This window comes from Juglans regia, chromosome 5 (assembly GCF_001411555.2).
Source record: "Juglans regia cultivar Chandler chromosome 5, Walnut 2.0, whole genome shotgun sequence".
NCBI classification, from domain to species: Eukaryota; Viridiplantae; Streptophyta; class Magnoliopsida; order Fagales; family Juglandaceae; genus Juglans; species Juglans regia.
In genome coordinates this window covers 5,270,836-5,288,922 of record NC_049905.1, presented here as the reverse complement: position 1 = coordinate 5,288,922, position 18,087 = coordinate 5,270,836, and the positions used below count along the sequence as shown (strand labels likewise).

Below are 18,087 nucleotides of genomic sequence, written 5' to 3'. Positions count from 1 at the left end.
GAATGGTGTTTTTTTTGGGAGAAAAAACTCTTAGATCTGCTAAAAGTTGAGGGCTGCCTCAAAAGTCTATTTTCATGAGTCCCTTTTGTTTAGCCAAAATGCTTGACACAGGGAACCAAATTGCTTGATATATGGGATTGACACCAAAAAACAAGAACACAAAAAAGAAAATGAAAAAGAAAAAGAAAAAAAAAAAAGTTAAACAGTATTTGTTTTAAGTAAGATAACTGATATAGACATAAAAATATTATATAAAATAAATATATAAATTGATATAATTTCATAAAATTTATTACATAATAAAGATAATTTTACAATATGACGTATTATATCAAATTACATAAATTTATAAGTTTATTTTTATATAATTTATTTGTGATTAAAATATTTTTTAAAAAAATACTTTATATATAAATAAATAACATAAAAATAAACTTAATGATATATTAAATTATAACATTATATCTATTATAAAATATATTTAACCTATCATATAAAATTAAATAAATTTATTCTGTAAAATCTTTTTTAAATCTATCACTTCTAATTTGTTTTTCATGCACATGAATAATGCAAAAAACATATATATTACCAGCAAAACCTGAGCTGGATCCACACTACCCATGATTTTACTCTTACCTTTTCCCGTCTTTAGTCTTTAGATGATAACAACCTTTTCACAGTCCCTTTCCTCATCTGCTTCCCACTCACACGCACAATCACAGAGCACTGATGTCTCTTCTCTGTTTCTCTGTTTCTGCACTCTCTGTGTCAGTCTCTCCCTCTTTTCCTCCTCGGCTGAGCTGAGAGAGAGTGAGAGAGAGATTGGGTGTACAAAGCTTTGCCCACAATGCCCACCTTCTTCTTCTTTTTTCTGCTCTTATTCTGGGCACCTCTGCAGTTATCCTGCACCAACTCCATTGTTGGCCGCAAGATTCTCCACGAGCCCTATGTGCCTCTCGACTCTCTCCCTCCTTCTCAGCCTCCGTCTCCATCTCCCCCATCTTCTCCCACTACCCCCAAGTACCCTTTTTCCACTTCCACCCCCAACCAGTCTCCGTTTTTCCCGTCCTATCCCCCACCCCCTCCTCCTCCCTCCCCTGCCTCCTTCGCTTCCTTCCCTGCCAACATCTCCTCCCTCATTCTCCCTCAATCCCCCTCTTCCAAGCACACTTCTTCCAAGCTCGTTGCAGTATCCGCCGCTGCCGCCGTATCAGCCGTCGTATTCTTCGGGGCTGCGGTTTTCTTCCATTTGCGGCGCCGTGGTTTCGCCGAAGACAAGACTTCGAGGTCCGATAACAGTAGCAGGTTGTTCCCGGAGAATGCCGAAAGAGGTAATGGGACTATCACCGTCGACGCCAGCAGTTCCGAGTTTCTGTACCTAGGCACGCTGGTCAACTCTCGGGGAATTGATGATAGCTGTGTTAATGCTAACGTTGGAAATGGTGATGGCGGCGGCGGCGATTTGGATACTCGGAAGCTGAGTTCTCCGGAGCTCCTCCCGCTTCCGCCGCTGGCTCGGCAGAGTTCCAGGGTTGTTGGTGGCGACGAGGAGGAGACAGAGGAGGAAGAAGATGAGTTTTACTCGCCTAGAGTGTCGTTGAGTATCACTGGATCAGGCTCCCGGAGATTGTTTCTGGCCGAGGAGAAAAAATGCAGTGATTCCAGTTCCTGTTCGTATCCATCTTCGACTTCCGGTTCGCCGGCTCGGTCTCACTCCATTAGTCTCTCTCCCAGTTTGAGCCCCAGAAGATTGCAACCCAACTCTGCACAGCCACAAGCACCAGATGCATCTCCAAGACCATCGAACGACGCTAATTCTAGTAAAAATGTGGGATATTCGTCTTCGGCATTATCGACTCCAGAGAGAGCTGTTGACAGGAACCCAGATGCGTCTTTGGGAGCATGGAATCAAAAGGTTGAGTCAACTACTTTTCCGTCGGACAATCACCAGGATGCGTCTCCAAGAATATCAAATGTTTCGGATCAAATGTCTCCGACTTCGAGGATACTTGATTTAGCTTTATCACCCAATGCTTCAGATCGAAATCTCCGGCAGTCTCCCACACCTTCACTTCCTTCTTCATCACAGTCTCCGCCACCTTCGCCGAAGCGTAACTTGGAGGGAAATTCACCGACAAGATCCTGTCTTGAGAAGTCCCCTGAGAGAACTCTCAGTGCTACATCACAGCTGCATTGTATTCCGTCTCCTCCACCTTTGAGGATCCTTGATTTACCTTCATCACCCAATGATTCAGATCGAAGTAATATGCAGTCTCCCACAACTTCACTACGTTCTTTATCGCCATCTCCGCCATCTTCGCCGGAGCGTAACTTGGAGGGAGATACACCAGCAAGATCCTGGCTTGGGAAGTCTCCAGAGAGAACTCCCAGTGCTTCATTGCAGCTGAATTGTATTCCGTCTCCTCCGCCTTCGAGGATCCTTGATTCAGCTTTATCAGCCAATGTTTTGGATCGAGATCACTGGCAGTCTCCCACACTTTCACTACCTTCTCCATCACCATCTCCGCCGTCTTCGCCGGAGCCTAAATTGGAGGAAAATACACCAACAAGATCCTGGCTTGAGAAGTCTCCAGAGAGAACTCTCAGTGACTCGTTGCAGTCGCATCTTATTCCGTCTCCTCCGCCTTCCAGTATCCTTGATTTAGCCTTATCACCCAATGCTTCGGGTCGAGATCACCGGCTGTCTCCCACAACTTCACTACCTTCTTCATCACCATCTCTGCCATCTTCGCCGGAGCGTAACTTGGAGGAAAATACACTGGCAAGATCCTGGCTTGAGGAGTCTCCAGAGCGAACTCTCAGTGATTCATTGCAGCAGAACGGTATTCCGTCTCCTCCGCCATCGAGGATCCTTGATTTAGCTTCATCACCCAATGCCTTGGATCGAGATCACCGGCAGTCTCCCACACCTTCACTACTTTCTTCATCACCATCTCCGCCATCTTCGCCGGATCGTAACTTGGAGGAAGATACGCCAACAAGCTCCTGCCTTGAGAAGTCTCCAGAGCGAACTCTCATTGACTCATTGCAGCAGAATCGTATTCCGTCTCCTCCGCCTTCGAAGATCCTTGATTTAGCTTCATCACCCATTGCTTTAGATCGAGATCACCGGCGGTCTCCCACACCTTCACTACTTTCTTCATCACCATCTCCGCCATCTTCGCCGGAGCGTAACTTGGAGGAAGATACGCCAACAAGATCCTGCCTTGAGAAGTCTCCAGAGCGAACTCTCAGTGACTCATTGCAGCAGAATCGTATTCCGTCTCCTCCGCCTTCGAGGATCCTTGATTTAGCTTCATCACCCATTGCTTTAGATCGAGATCACCGGCAGTCTCCCACACCTTCACTACTTTCTTCATCACCATCTCCGCCATCTTCGCCGGAGCGTAACTTGGAGGAAGATACGCCAACAAGATCCTGGCTTGAGAAGTCTCCAGAGCGAGCTCTCAGTTACTCATTGCAGCATAATCGTATTCCGTCTCCTCCTCCATCTAGGATCCTTGATTTAGCTTCATCACCCAATGCTTCGGATCGAGATCACCGGCGGTCTCCCACACCTTCACTACCTACTTCGTCACCATCTCCGCCATCTTCGCCGGAGCATAATTTGGAGGAAAATACACCAAGAAGATCCTGTCTTGAGAAGTCTCCAGAGAGAACTCTCAGTGCTTCATCACAACCCCATCGTATTTCGTCTCCGCCGCCTTCGAGGACCCTTGATTTAGCTTCATCACCCAATGCTTCGGATGGTGATCACCGGCAGTCTCCCACACCTTCACTACTCTCTTCATCACCATCTCCGCCATCTTCGCCGGAACGTGACTTGGAGGATACGCCAAGAAGATCCTGTCTTGAGAAGTCTCCAGAGCGAACTCTCAGTGCTTCATCGCCCAGCGCGTCGGATCAAAATCACCGGCAGTCTCCCGCACCTTCACTACCTCCTTCATCACCATCTCCGCCATCTTCGCCGGAACGTAATTTGGAGGAAAATGCACCGACAAGATCTTGTCTTGAGAAGTCTCCAGAGAGAACTCCCAGTGCTTCATCACAGCCGCATTGTATTCCACCCCCTCCACCGCCACCGCCACCTCCGCTACCTATGCACGGACACTGGGAAACTCCAGATCCTTCAACACCCATTTCTGAGTCCAAGCCCATCTCTCAGCCGCCCGCACTAATACCGCCTTCGAGGCCTTTTGTATTGCAAAACCCAACACAGGTTTCTCCAATTGAGTTGCCACCCAGTTCTACATCCACAGAGAAGAGTGAGGAAACTCCCAAGCCCAAGCTGAAGCCGTTACATTGGGATAAAGTAAGAGCCAGCTCTGATCGTGAAATGGTGTGGGATCACCTCAGATCTAGTTCTTTTAAGTAAGATACTCATTTCTTATTTATTTACTCACTCTTTCTTATCTCGTACTAGCTCTTTTTTATCAATTGCTTTCCTTTTACTCCTTTTTCTTGTTATAATTGGCCTATAATCGTCCAGTTCTCTACTTGTTCAAATTGTATGCCTGGATTTAAGTATGAAAAATTGGGGTGGTTGCAGATTGAATGAGGAAATGATCGAGACATTGTTTGTCGTGAACACACCGAATCCAAAGCCTAAAGAAACAACTCCACGCTCGGTTATTCCTTCACCAAATCACGAGAATAGAGTGCTTGATCCCAAAAAGTCGCAGAATATTGCAATTTCGTTAAGGGCCCTTAATGTTACCACAGAGGAAGTCTGCGATGCCCTTTTAGAAGGTATACATTTTCCCCTTTAATTTTGATGTTGATTTCTTGTTTTCTCGGTTCTGAGAATGTTGTTGGTTTTGTTGGCATGACTTCTCTTGTGCAAACTTTATGATGTGGACATGTTAACTGTTTCATGCTTTACAGTGTAAACTTGCTACTTTGTTGTCAAGAAGCCATCATTAAGTAGGGTGGATCTGTAACTTTTTAGACATTGATTTACTTCTGCTGGGGAAGTAACTTTGATCGCATTATTCTCTTGTGGAATTTCCAATTATGGGTAGAATTTGCGATGTTTCAGTTGTTATTATGAGTGGTGGTAGTTGATACTAATAGGTGCTGGAAGTGATGTTGAAGTGGAATTTTTTTTTATACCCTGAAGGTTGATACAGTTCAGAAGCTTAATTTCTATTTTTTCCGAGTATAAAGAAGCCCCATTAATCTTCCAAATTCGGACAATTGTCTTTGTTCCTCGAGTAGATAACTGAGTACTGGTAGGGTGCTGCATCAATAATCTTCCTATGTCCAATTTGTCTTTCAATGAAGCAAATGGAGCGGTAGAGGTTCTTGTGTGTAAAGGTTTTTGCTATTGCTGAGACGCTGAACAAGCTGCTAAAATGATATATGTTTCTTTTCTTTTTCAAATGCAGGAAATGCAGAAAGTCTTGGTTCTGAAATACTGGAAAGTTTGCTGAAGATGGCTCCTACCAAAGAAGAAGAATGGAAACTGAAGGAGTACAAAGATGATGATTCAGTAATTAAGCTTGGCCCAGCTGAGAAATTTTTGAAGGCACTGCTTGATGTACCTTTTGCATTTAAAAGGGTGGATGCAATGCTTTACATAGCTAATTTTGAGTCCGAGATTGAGTACCTCAAAAAATCTTTTGGAACTCTAGAGGTAAGTCATCTCTCTCTGTAAACACCACTCACGCACACAAGGCATGTGATCACTTTTTTTTGTTCTTGATTTTTTTCAGTACAACCTTAATGGGCTTAAGAAGAAAAGAGACATCACTTAGTATCTTTTGGCCGATCATGCTAATTGGCAGCCACAGTTCATAGTGTTATGAATTCCCTCCCCCTTTCCCTCTCTTCCTCCTCCCAAATGAGTTACTCACCAATTGGATCACCTGGTGACCTAACTATACATAAAGAGATTCAGTCATCAAGAACTCTCTTGCTAAATAGGAGGAAAATGCATTTTTCAATCCATCTAATTGGTATGCCATTTACATTTACAGGCTGCTTGCGAAGAACTGAGAAACTGCAGGATGTTTTTGAAGCTTCTAGATGCTGTGTTAAAGACTGGGAACCGCATGAACATTGGGACAAACCGTGGGGATGCCCATGCCTTCAAGCTCGACACACTTCTCAAGCTTGTTGATGTCAAGGGTTCAGATGGAAAAACCACTCTTTTGCATTTTGTTGTACAAGAGGTTATCAGAACGGAAGGTGCTCGACTCTCAGGTACCAACCAAACTCCAAACACTACTTTGAGTGAAGATGCCAAGTGTAGGAAGCTTGGCCTACAAGTTGTTTCCGGTCTGAGTTCAGAGCTTACCAATGTGAAGAAAGCTGCTGCAATGGACTCTGATGTGCTTAGCAGTGAAGTCTCCAAACTTTCTAGGGGGATTGGGAACATTGGTGAGGTTGTGCGATTGAATGAGACAACAGGATTGAATGAAAGCAGCCAGAAATTCTCAGAGTCGATGCACAAATTCATGCAAATGGCTGAGGAGGAGATTATAAGAATTCAAGCCCAAGAAAGTGTTGCGCTGTCTCTAGTGAAGGAGATTACAGAATACTTCCATGGGGACTCCGCCAGGGAAGAAGCTCATCCCTTCAGAATCTTCCTGGTCGTTAGAGACTTTCTTACCATTCTTGATCGGGTCTGCAAGGAAGTTGGTATGATTAACGAGCGAACAATAGTTAGTTCTGCCCATAAATTTCCAGTTCCAGTGAACCCAATGCTGCCACAAGTTATTCCTCCAAGGCGGCAGTACAACTCCTCGGATGATGAGAGTGCATGTCCTTAGTTTTATGGCTCATATCAGGGCGACCTTAAACTGCATCTAGCTACTCCTTATAACAACAGGTTGTGCATAGGAAAGGTTGGAGCTCTTATGGTTCTAACTTCTTGTAATTTAATTTATATATTTTTCTTTGAATCTGTATAAATCCATGTAAAAGAGCTTGATTTCTTCCTATAGATAATATACAAAGAACAGGGTTTTTTCCCCTACGTAGAACAAGTGAGTACGATAAATTTTTGGGATATGTATTGTAAGCGTTTGAACAATTATCAGTGGCAATACAAAATGCAGTTTAACATAAAGTCATCGACTTCAGCTTTAATTTTTGGAAGATATTTCTTTGAGTTGAGAATTGAATCAGATAGCAGTCCCCAGCTGAGAGCAGCTGCTGATGCGGCTTTAACCACAAAGAGATTTTATGAAAATAAACTTATAAATTTGATGTAATACGATAGATTGTAAAATTATTTTTATTTTAAAGTAACTGTAACGTATCATATAAAATTATATTAGTTTATAAATTTATTTTTATAAAATCTCATTAGAACTGTACACTTCTATTAGTCATCATTAAAAAGTTAGAAAACCTTAAATATTATCACGTCGATAAAGTGGGATATGATCATATGACAAGATATTAATGTAGTTTGAAAAATTACTCAATTTAAAAACCTTCCAAATACTTTTGTTCAGATTAATATTGGTGGATGTTCAGAAGAAACATGGTTGGGCTTGTGGATTTAGAATTTCGACAACGGCTATAAGCAACACGATGATGATCCAATATTGTTCGTGGCAGAGTGGTGCATGGTCCTGGTGGAGGTTGGGTTTGTGCCAAATAATAATAATAATAACAATAAATAAATATTTTAGTTTTAATAAAATATTATATTCTTCTAATAAATAGGTCCTTAATGACCAGGAATTTTGATGAAATATTTGACTTTGAAAGCATGCAAATTAAACCAGATTTTTTTAATCAAAGTATAAAGCATATGCTTTAAAGTAATAACATTTTCCTTCTCTCTTGTTCATGTAAAAGACAAATATTTCTGTAGAGGATATTCTAATCGGTTAATCCCACATGGGCCTGGGCCATTATTCAAGCCCGTAGCCTACCTCACTACTTGAAGCCCAGATCGGTATTAAGAGAATTTACCCCATCGCCAATACCGACTGGACAATTATCTGACATTGACATGAGATCAAAACAGTTATTATTCAAATTTATTATGAGATGAACCCTTCATCTCCAGGTTTGAATTTGAAATAACAAATGTGTCCGTTATCACTTAATAACAGAACAATTCAAATGCTCTATATAAGAGAAGAATCTAGATATGTAAAAGGCATTTGATTCATTGGTATTAACGAGTTTATTTGATCACTGACTTAGATATCGAAGGCATTCTCTTAAACCTCCAAGTCATCTTATTTTGTGGTTGCAAGTGATCGTGAGGCGGTGGCGGTAAAACACGTCCATAACAATTTCCATCACATAGAACATATAATATGAGAGGATATTGATATATTAATTTATTTTTCCCCAAGAGTTATGGCTAAATGAGACTAAGTTAAGTAGACACATTCCAAACTGCCATGGCTTATAACAAGGTTGCTGCCATATGATCTGTTCAAGTAACTCTTAGGAAATATCTTATTGAAGGAGTTCGGCAATGTTAATTCGCATTATCTCAAGCGGAGTGAAATTTTCATAAACTGAGTTTTAGTTGTCTAAGGGCCAACATTCAATTGTTGAGATTGCATAACTACGTCACTTAGAAGAGTTTAGAGTCTCTCAATCTCCCAAATAATTTCACACTTTAGGATCACGAGCATGATATAGTTATTTTAATAATTTTTTAGAGACAGAGGCTTAGGAGATGCCTTTTTTCTTTTTTACCTTCAATTAAAAACTAACGTATGTTAGATCGATTCCTAATTAAAAAGTCTTATGATCAATGGTTTATCAATTTTTCTAGAAGTTAGTTAATTGTATGTTTGTTAAGAGTTAATTAATTGCCTGATTGAGAATTAAATAACTAGTGTGAAGTTATTTAATTGACGAGAAGTACTTATCAAATTCACTTTATACCCATGTTCTTAACCCATGTGGACACTACATGGTTGATCAGTTTTAACCCATCTGCCAATTGATAGTGTTGAAGATGTAAATAGGATCACACACACACACACACACACACACACACATATATATATATATATATATATATATATATTTTAAAAACAAGGACGGAATCTCCATAAACTTTATTAAGCCTCACTTATAGCGGAAGAAAATCCTATAACAATTAAAACCTCCCTTTACAAACCAAATTTAAACTCAACACCGAACTATGACCAACACCTTACATATGTCATACCCACTTCATCTAATCTTTACAAACCTCTTACCTCACGTTGCAACTCCGCAACATCTAAAAATAAAGAATCCTCCCCTAACGCACCAGTTTTAGCCAATTCATCGACCACTTTATTCACTTCTCTAAAAAAATGCTTGATAGAGAAATCAATACCCTCCAACAAGCTCATCAATTGGTCCTAGAAATCCCATAAAGACCACACTGTACAAACTCTATTCACCAACCAAGAAACCACAATCAAAGAATCACATTCTATCTCAATGAAAGAATAACCCAACTGACGGTAGAATTTTATTCCCTCTACAATTGCCCGAAACTCAGCTTCATTATTAGTGCAAGAACTAAAGAATTTTGAGAAAGCAAACCCAAACCTTGCTTCATGATTCCAAAGAATTCCCCATTCTCTAGCTGGTCATGGATTCCTGAAAGAGCTACCATCTAAGTTCAGTTTCAGCTTCCCAAAAGAAGGCCTCAACTAGCGGACTACAAATGCTTTGGAAGGCCTCGAATCCACAACTGGGATGTCCAAATGATGCAATAATTGTAAATCACGTTCAGACAATTTTTTTACCTTGGAGATTTCGGCTTCAAGCTCCAAACTTGTTGAACAATTTCTTGTTTTCCCTCCATGCGCGCAACACACCTCCTTTGCCACACTCTCCATATAACCACAATAGGGATCAAACCCATTAAGATGCCCAGTTGAGATTGTCTAGCAGCTCTAGCAAACCATAACTGTACTCTATCAATCCAAGCTTGTTGTGCCAAGAAAGGAACTCCCACCTCGCTCGAGACTTTTTTCTAGATTTCCAATGCAAATTCACATTTGCCAAGAACATGTTGCAAATCCTCCTCATGACCCTCCACACAACAATTACACCGAGAGGCTATACGAAATCCCAGTGAACGCACCTGTTTATCCACACTTAAGCAACCAAACATAATTTTCCACATACAAATAGACATTTTTTTGGCAAAAGTTCGTACCATATCCATCTTGCTCAAACAAGCCTTAGCATCTCAATCCTTAGAACTTCTCATGCCAACTTTGTTGTAAACACCCCATTTTTTCAGGTAGCCATATCAACATGTCTTTCTCATTTTTTTAAAGAGCCCACTTGCAACATAACATCACTTGCTCTTTGTTCCCCCAACCACATCTCAAGATGATCCACATCCCACCGATCATTCACAAACAATTCCTTAACTTTAATACTTGGTTCAACCAACTCAACAACCTCTTTACACAACAGCCCTTGCTCCATAAAATTATCAAAGTATAAAGATATTGATCCCTCATGCACCTTCCATCTAGAATTTTGCAAAAGTAGTGGCAACCCCTACCGTCTCCAAAACACTGACCCCTTGACATCATCAAGGCACAAGGAAACATGCCCTGATTAAACATATTTAGCTTAAAAAATTCCATCCAAAGCGATTCTTGAGTTAACAAGTTCAAATCCAAATTTTAAAAACAGAGATCTTTGTACCTCATCTAAATTTTTCACCCCAATTTTGCCTTCCTCCATTGGAAAGCACAGCTTCTTCCAAGCTCTCCAATGCCACTTACCTCTATCACCTTGCTCCTCCTAGAAAAAATAGCAAAGAGCCCATTCATCTTTCAAATTATAGCTTTAGGAACCTGTAATATCGAAATTAAGTGAATGGGTAAGCTAGAAAGAACATGACACAACAAAACCAATATTCCCTCTCGCAACAATAATATACTTTTCCATCCCAATAATTTCTTTTCTACTCTCCAACAAAGGCATAAAATGTTTAATTTGTAGACGACCATCCACTATTGGAGTCCCCAAATATGTGAAAGGAAAGTGACCTTCAGAAAACCAGTTTAGCCAACACTTCCCGAATTCTCCTACCAGCCAGCTGCTTAGAGAAAAAACAAAAAATATATATATCTTATATATTAAAAGCGGTTATCAGTATATAAATAGGAATTAATAGTATTTTAATTTTACAGTTTTATTCCATTTATGCCAATGTATGGCACTATGGCCGGTTATTATTATGGTTTTGTCCCTGACTGGCTATTATGAACAGTAATTTTTCGTCCACTAATTGTTTTCTACATGTCCCTCGTTTTGTCAACAAATGCCGATTTTGTCCCTGTTTCTGCATTTTCTTCTCTCCCTCTCACCAACTGCCAGCCTCGTCGTAGCCTCGCCTTGTCTCAATCCAAGGTCCGCCGTCAAACTCATCTTACTCAACCAACATCACATAGAGAGAAGAGCTTAATAGCGTGAGGCAACGCGACTTGCAGTTCAGGGTCGGACAAACAGGGAAACGATGGTGGCAACACGGTCTTTCTGGGTTCAACCACAGTCTCCTGCACCGATAGCTTCTTCTACGTACAGTCTAGCAGTCGTAGCCCAAGGTCACGCCCAAGCCCCACCTCCCTCAACCAATTTTATCGTACATGAGCAAATCGAGCACCATCCAGACCAAACGCCCCTATTCCCTCAACCAGCCCAAGGTCACGCCACTGCTGCTCGTGGTGGTTGGGGCCATCGCAACCAAATGCTCCTACTCCTTCAACCAGTAGTAGGCCTAGTAAGTACTCCTGTCGGATGCCCAAGACCACCCCTACTCAACCAATCGTAGCCCAAGGTCAAGCCCAAACTGCTGGCGATGGCTGGAGGCGGTGCATGACGTTGCTGGAGCTACCGTGAGAGAAAAGAGAGAAGTCGACGGGGTGAGATGCAAAGGGGACAAGAGAGATCGAGAGAGAGAGAGAGAGAGAGAGGCGTAGCGGCAGTGGGAGATGGAGCTATCGACAGCGATGGAGGTCGATGGAGTGAGAGAAGGGAAGAGGGGGGAGAGGAGGATGGCAAGGGGAGAGAGAGGGAAAAGGGAAAGAAAGAAAGGGAGAAGGGGAATTAGACTTTTGGGCAATTCGATCCTAGCCCTACACGTGTCTATTTTTAATTTAAGGTGAAAATAATATATAGAGAAATAAGAGAGGAAGAAATAGAGAAAATATGTAGGAAAGGGAAATACACTAAATTTTTAAATTTTTTTTTTATTCTTGATCATAAAATAAAATGATAAATTTTAATAAATAATTCTTAGGAGATATAAAATCATTTAAGTAAGTAGAGTTTTTAACATAAAATAAAACGATGAACATTAAATAATATTTCTAAAAAAACAAAATCATTTAAATAAAATAACATTTTAAAACTATATTATTTTTAGGTTATTAAATTTTAAGAGACTTTTAAAAAAAGGCTTGGTTCATTAAAACAAAAATACCCATTTAAAATAATTTTAGACTTTTAAAATATTTGAAAGATTTTCAAACACTTGATCAATTTAAAAATCATCCACTAGATTTAAAATAAATATTTATAGCATTATTTTTCTCTAAGATTTTCTAAAATTCTAAATTTATTTCATATAAGAACATTTACCGTATCTACAAACCATTATAATAAAGGCTTAAGAGAAGAATAGATCATACACATTGGTACAAAACTAGATGGAGTCCAGCAACAACGGCATAAGAGATCATTCAATGTCCCCTTCATCCATGGAGTAACTTAATAAACAACTACAGTTCTAGATATATATTTCCCTTGAACTATATATATATATATATATATATATATACATATATATTTATTTATTTATTTATTTATATATAACCCTTTTTTTAAGTTTTTAACTTAAAAACTTTTACCATGTATATACTGCTGTTCAGAATCTATTTTTGAAGAGTTTTTTGACACTTTTTTTTATACACGTTGTTATGAGATGATGATGTTTCTTTATTTATAAGAATATTTTACTTAATTTTTCATTTTTTAAATAAATTGCTACTATAATCTATTTTTATGAAAAGATTTTACCGTCTGGTATACTTTTTTCTCGTTGATGCTATGTACAAGGGGCATACGCGTAGTGTGTGTATAGCTCTAGGTATTTTGGAAGTTGTGTTCTACATGATCAAAGTGTGACCATACAAGATTAAGCTTAGAGACGTTTGGAAAATGAGATGAGATGAAATATCTGTAAATAGTAATAAAATTCTTTGAGCTAAGATATTTTATAAGATTTTGAGAAGGATAGAAAAAAAGTTGAATAAAAATATTATAAAGTTAAAATATTATTAGAATATAATTTTTTAATATAATTTTTGTTTTAGAATTTAAAAATTTTAAATTATTTTTTGTGTTTATTTGAAAGTTTGGGAAAGCTTTAAAGATTAGTTGAAAATTTAAATTTAAAAAGTATATGTTTGAATGTTGTTTAGATGATGATATGTGATGAGAATGAGATGAGATTGGATTAGATGAAACCATCTCAACATCCAAACAAATCCTAAATTTAGAAATTAAAATAAGCTATGTTTGGGTGCTGAGATACTTTCAGATGATTTGAGTTTATTGATGAATAATAATATTTTGTAAATCTCATTGAAATGTGTTTGAATATATAAAATAAGTTGAAATATATTTAATTTTTTATGAGAAATTAAAAAAATAATAAATCTCATCAATAATTAGATTGAGATAGGCTGAGATGAGCTCTCCACCCAAACATAATCTAATTGGTAGAAAAAAAAAATGGGGAGAGAACTCAAAACAACTCATATTATATATAGTGGAGCATGATTCTTTTTGGGGTGGGCCAAGAATTGGTAAACATGTTTGGAATTAATCCCAAAATGATTAGGAAAAACAACTTTGATTCAAGAGTGCTATAATATTGCTCTCTCATCACTTAGAACAACTTAAATTTGATGCGTAATCTCAAAAAGAAAAAATCTATTTAAAAATCTTATTTCAACATACCTAATACATCACTGATATGAAAGCTTTTTATATCAATTACGCTAAAAAATTATTAATATTTTAATTTTTTAAAATTATAATAAATTCCACTATAAGTGCTATACTAATACACCGACTTTTGTATAACAAAATTCTTTTAAAAAATTACTTTATAATAAAAATAATTTTACAATTTAATATATTACGTTAAATTATATTAATTTACAAATTTACTTTTACGATATATTTATACAGAAAAACTAACATTTTTCAAAAAGTTTAGACAGAAAAAACTCTTAAGAAATACTGATACGACTAATGACTGATTTCGAACCATTAGATCGAGAGATATTAACATCAAGCCAGAATTATTACGTCACAATTGATAATGGATACAAGAAACTACTACAACTTAGGAAAAGAGAGTGAAGATCAAGGCAATAGGACTTGGGAATGAAGAACCAATTTAGCCACAAATTCTTCAATGTTTTTATCAGAACTTCCACCTTGGTCAACAGCCTCTTTGGCGATTTTCCTCCATTTGAAGGCATTCTTTTTTATCTCTTTTCCTCTCTCTCCCTCCAATATTTCCCTTATGCAATGTTCTGCAGCCTCTCTCCTGACTAACCCTTTCTCATCAACTGGAGCTTTCAATCCCATCTTCCAAACATCCATAATAAACTTAGCATTCGTGCTTTGATCTGTCCATTGCGGCACTGCCACCATTGGAACACCAAAGCTCAGGGCCTCCAACGTAGAGTTCCACCCACAGTGTGTCACAAAGCATCCCACTGCCTCGTGATTTAAGATCTCCAGCTGAGGACACCATTGAAGCACCAATCCCTTCTCCGACATCTCCTCCACGAAGTTTTCTGGGAGCTTTGCTTCTTCTGAGGCCCTGACAACCCACAAGAAACTGCTGTTGCTCATCCTCAAACCCCAAGCTATTTCTTGCATTTGCTCAGCTTCAAGGACGGCCATACTCCCGAAAGAAACATAGACAACCGACCCTTGTGGACGATCTTTTAGCCACTTCATGCATGCATCGGTGTTTGGTTTGAAGATGCTGAAACCGTAGTCTCTGTCGTCTTCAATACGTTTGTCCAAGAACATAGATGGTATCGTTGGTCCTACGGTCTTCAATGGCCATATCTTTGCCATCCAATCCACCGCCTGCAAAGAAATTCAGGAAAAAGATCAATCGTTGCAAGCCAAAAAAGAGCAGGACTTGCTTAATTAATTACCTCTTGTTCCAGCTCATAAAACGTGTTGCAAAGGACCCAATCGGCTTTGTCAACGTTGGAGAATTGTTTCACAAGCATGTCAAAGAAAGCTGGGTAAGATTTCAAATCATAAATGAAGGAAGGCATGTCCTGAGGTTCGAGTGGTGGCAAACCAGGAAGCAAAATCTCAGGCTCTGAAAGAGGGAGTTTCAGCAATCCTTCGTGAACATGGTAAAATATGTTATCGACGGCACAAGACTGAGTGAAAAACACTGCACCGACTAACCCAAACTTCTTGGCTATGTCTAAAGCCCAAGGCAAGAAAGAATCATAAACAATACAATCAACAGGAGAGCCTGAGGCAGAAAGTTTCTCGAGGAGCTCGACCAGAGTTTGAGACCCAACTCTCCAAAAGCGCTCCAAATAGGCTGGAATGCTCTCTGCTTGCTTTATGCCGCCTTCATCGTAGCCATCGGAGATGGTCTCGAGAGCAATATTTGAGCTTTCAGCTTTATGAATGGTCTTGGAAATGGAGGAGGTGGTAACCAGTGTAGCTTTCACTCCTTTGTGCTCTAAACGCTTGGAGAATTCGAGCATAGGATTAATGTGGCCTTGGGTTGGATACGATAAGACTAAGCAATGAGCTGATCTGTGTGCACTCGTTTCCTTCTCCATTTTCTCTTATACACAACTCTAGATCTTTCTCTCTCACTCTGTACGTTTCTGTTTATGTGGTAATAGATTAGGGCACCAAGTACACCATTTATAGACTATCAGTTTTGATAAAAGACACCTCATTTAATCTTATGTTATATTAAAATTTTCTAAATATTTTATATAAAATAATATCCAAACCTATCCTAGGACTCGTTTGGCAATAGATCAATGATAAACATAACTATCAAAATTATCAAAACTTCTCGTAAGTAATTTCATTTATGCACAAATATCATTCAAATACAATATTTTTTATTTTTAAATTTTAAATTTCAAAATTTTTTTATTTAATCATTATTCAAACTGCACAAAAATTAATAGAATTTTTACAAATTTTAAAACAAAACATAAAAATCAATATAACATAACAACGTTTTCAAGTTAATTTAAAATAAAAATTATATTAAAAAAATTATATTCAAATAGTTTTTATTATTTTTATTCAAATTATTTTCTTATTTATCCCAAAATCTAATAAATATATTAATTTAAAATATTTCATTACTATTCATATAATTTTAAAATTCAAATTAAAAAGTTAAATTAAATATTATTAGAATATATTTTTTTAATAATATTTTTATTTTAAAATTTAAAAAATTTAAAATTTTATTTTATTTTATATAAAATTTTAAAAAAATTATAATAATAAAATGAGATAAATTAACCGAAAATTATAAAAATAAAACGAGATCGGTGAACAAAGAAACCCTTCCTCTTGTTTCCACCTAGCAAAGACTTGTCTTGTCTGATTTGAATGAGCAGTCCAGCAGACGCGACTAGCTACAGTACTTAAGTAGTGAACGCACGTGGTTTGTATGGTCGTGAATTATGTCTGTCATTCCCGTGTCTCAATTTAAAATTTTAAGATTTTACGTGATATCATGATACCAAAAAGTCTGATCTAGCACTGTGATAATTAGGGCTGTGCAAAATTTTCAAATTTTTGACTGATATTCGTTTCGATTTTAATTTTGATAAAATTGGAATCATCGAAATTCATTGATTTTTTTTTAAAATAAAAATTTAACTGTAAAACGACGTCGTTTTGAACATTAGCTCGAGCGAGATGTCGAGTGCAAGTCGAACGAATCTCTCTGGAAGAGTTCTACTCGAGCGCCACGTCAAGCGCACTTCGAGCGAACCTCTCTGCATGAGTTCCGCTCGAGCGCTGAGTCGAGCGAACCTATCTGTATGGGTTCCGCTCGAGCGCTGTTCGGAATTCCGCTCGAAAGTTGGAAACGACAACTCCGACTCCATCGGAGTCGGAGCACAGCCCTAATGATCAGAGTCATCAGCCGACATTAGAAAGAACGATGTTGTCTAGCTATATACAATGATGAATTCGAACTAGAATCGATAGAGCATTTTAGTACTAATCATGGAGCAAAGTCGATAGATCTATGAATATATATCTTAGAGCAATGTTACGTAACCTCATAATCTCTATACACTACATTTTTTAAAATTTTTAATATTTTTTTAATTATTTTTTTGAATTTATTCTTTTTAAACTAATTCAATTCTTTTATTTAATATTCATATATCAAATTTTTTATCAAAGAAAAAAATAATAAAAATTAAAAAAATATGATGTGTAGAGATTGTGTGAATAACAAGAAATTGTGTAGATTTTTTGTGATCTCAATCAACAATTGTGCAAGAGCAAGGAATTGAAATCGTTGAACGTTGAGAATGATTATTTTTGTTGAGATGAGATTTCTAAATTTAGTTGAGATAAGATGAAATACAAAAATTGAATAAAATATTATTAAAATGTTATTTTATAATATTATTTTTGTTTTAAAATTTGAAAAAATTAAATTATTTATTACATATATTTTGTTTGAGAGTTTAAATTAATTTTTTAATAATAAATTTTAATATTTTTAAAAAAGAGTAAAAAATATTTATACAAACCATAGCTGTATATTACTGATCACGGTAAAATTTCAAAAGGAAAGTCACAACAGATAATCTTCAGGCAGATGTTGGTCCTCAAACAATCAATTGTGGTTCTCTATATTTGGCTAATTACTGTAGTGGAAATTCAAATTGTTTTGGAGATACCCAATCTAATGTGAATTGTTTTTTGTACAAATTATCTAAATTTTAACCATGCTTTAATTTTGACAAAACCAATGAGAATGCTCTTACAATGAACAGAAAATGGAGC

The 18,087-nt window shown here is 37.6% G+C and overlaps 2 protein-coding genes across 2 annotated transcripts; one reads left to right on the top strand and one right to left on the bottom strand.

Moving 5' to 3' along the window:
- The first annotated feature begins 625 nt into the window (after positions 1-625).
- Positions 626-7,096, top strand: LOC108988963 (formin-like protein 1). Its single transcript, XM_018962390.2, has 4 exons — positions 626-4,395; positions 4,574-4,773; positions 5,412-5,659; positions 6,003-7,096. The coding sequence occupies exons 1-4, from the start codon at positions 851-853 to the stop codon at positions 6,795-6,797; spliced, it is 4,788 nt and encodes a 1,595-aa protein (XP_018817935.2). The 5' UTR covers positions 626-850; the 3' UTR covers positions 6,798-7,096.
- A 7,146-nt stretch (positions 7,097-14,242) lies between these two features.
- Positions 14,243-15,934, bottom strand: LOC108988962 (UDP-glycosyltransferase 74F2-like). Its single transcript, XM_018962388.2, has 2 exons — positions 15,216-15,934; positions 14,243-15,144 (listed from the first exon to the last, which is right to left on the bottom strand). Exons 1-2 carry the CDS (start codon positions 15,867-15,869, stop codon positions 14,404-14,406), a joined length of 1,395 nt encoding a protein of 464 aa, XP_018817933.2. The 5' UTR covers positions 15,870-15,934; the 3' UTR covers positions 14,243-14,403.
- Positions 15,935-18,087: the final 2,153 nt, after the last annotated feature.

Coding starts and splice junctions, on each gene's coding strand:
- LOC108988963 (XM_018962390.2), top strand. CDS start 851: ATGCCCACCTTCTTCTTCTTTTTTCTGCTCTTATTCTGGGCACCTCTG. Junction 4,396..4,573: donor CTCAGATCTAGTTCTTTTAA/GTAAGATACTCA, acceptor GGGTGGTTGCAG/ATTGAATGAGGAAATGATCG. Junction 4,774..5,411: donor CTGCGATGCCCTTTTAGAAG/GTATACATTTTC, acceptor TTTCAAATGCAG/GAAATGCAGAAAGTCTTGGT.
- LOC108988962 (XM_018962388.2), bottom strand. CDS start 15,869: ATGGAGAAGGAAACGAGTGCACACAGATCAGCTCATTGCTTAGTCTTA. Junction 15,145..15,215: donor TTTATGAGCTGGAACAAGAG/GTAATTAATTAA, acceptor ATTTCTTTGCAG/GCGGTGGATTGGATGGCAAA.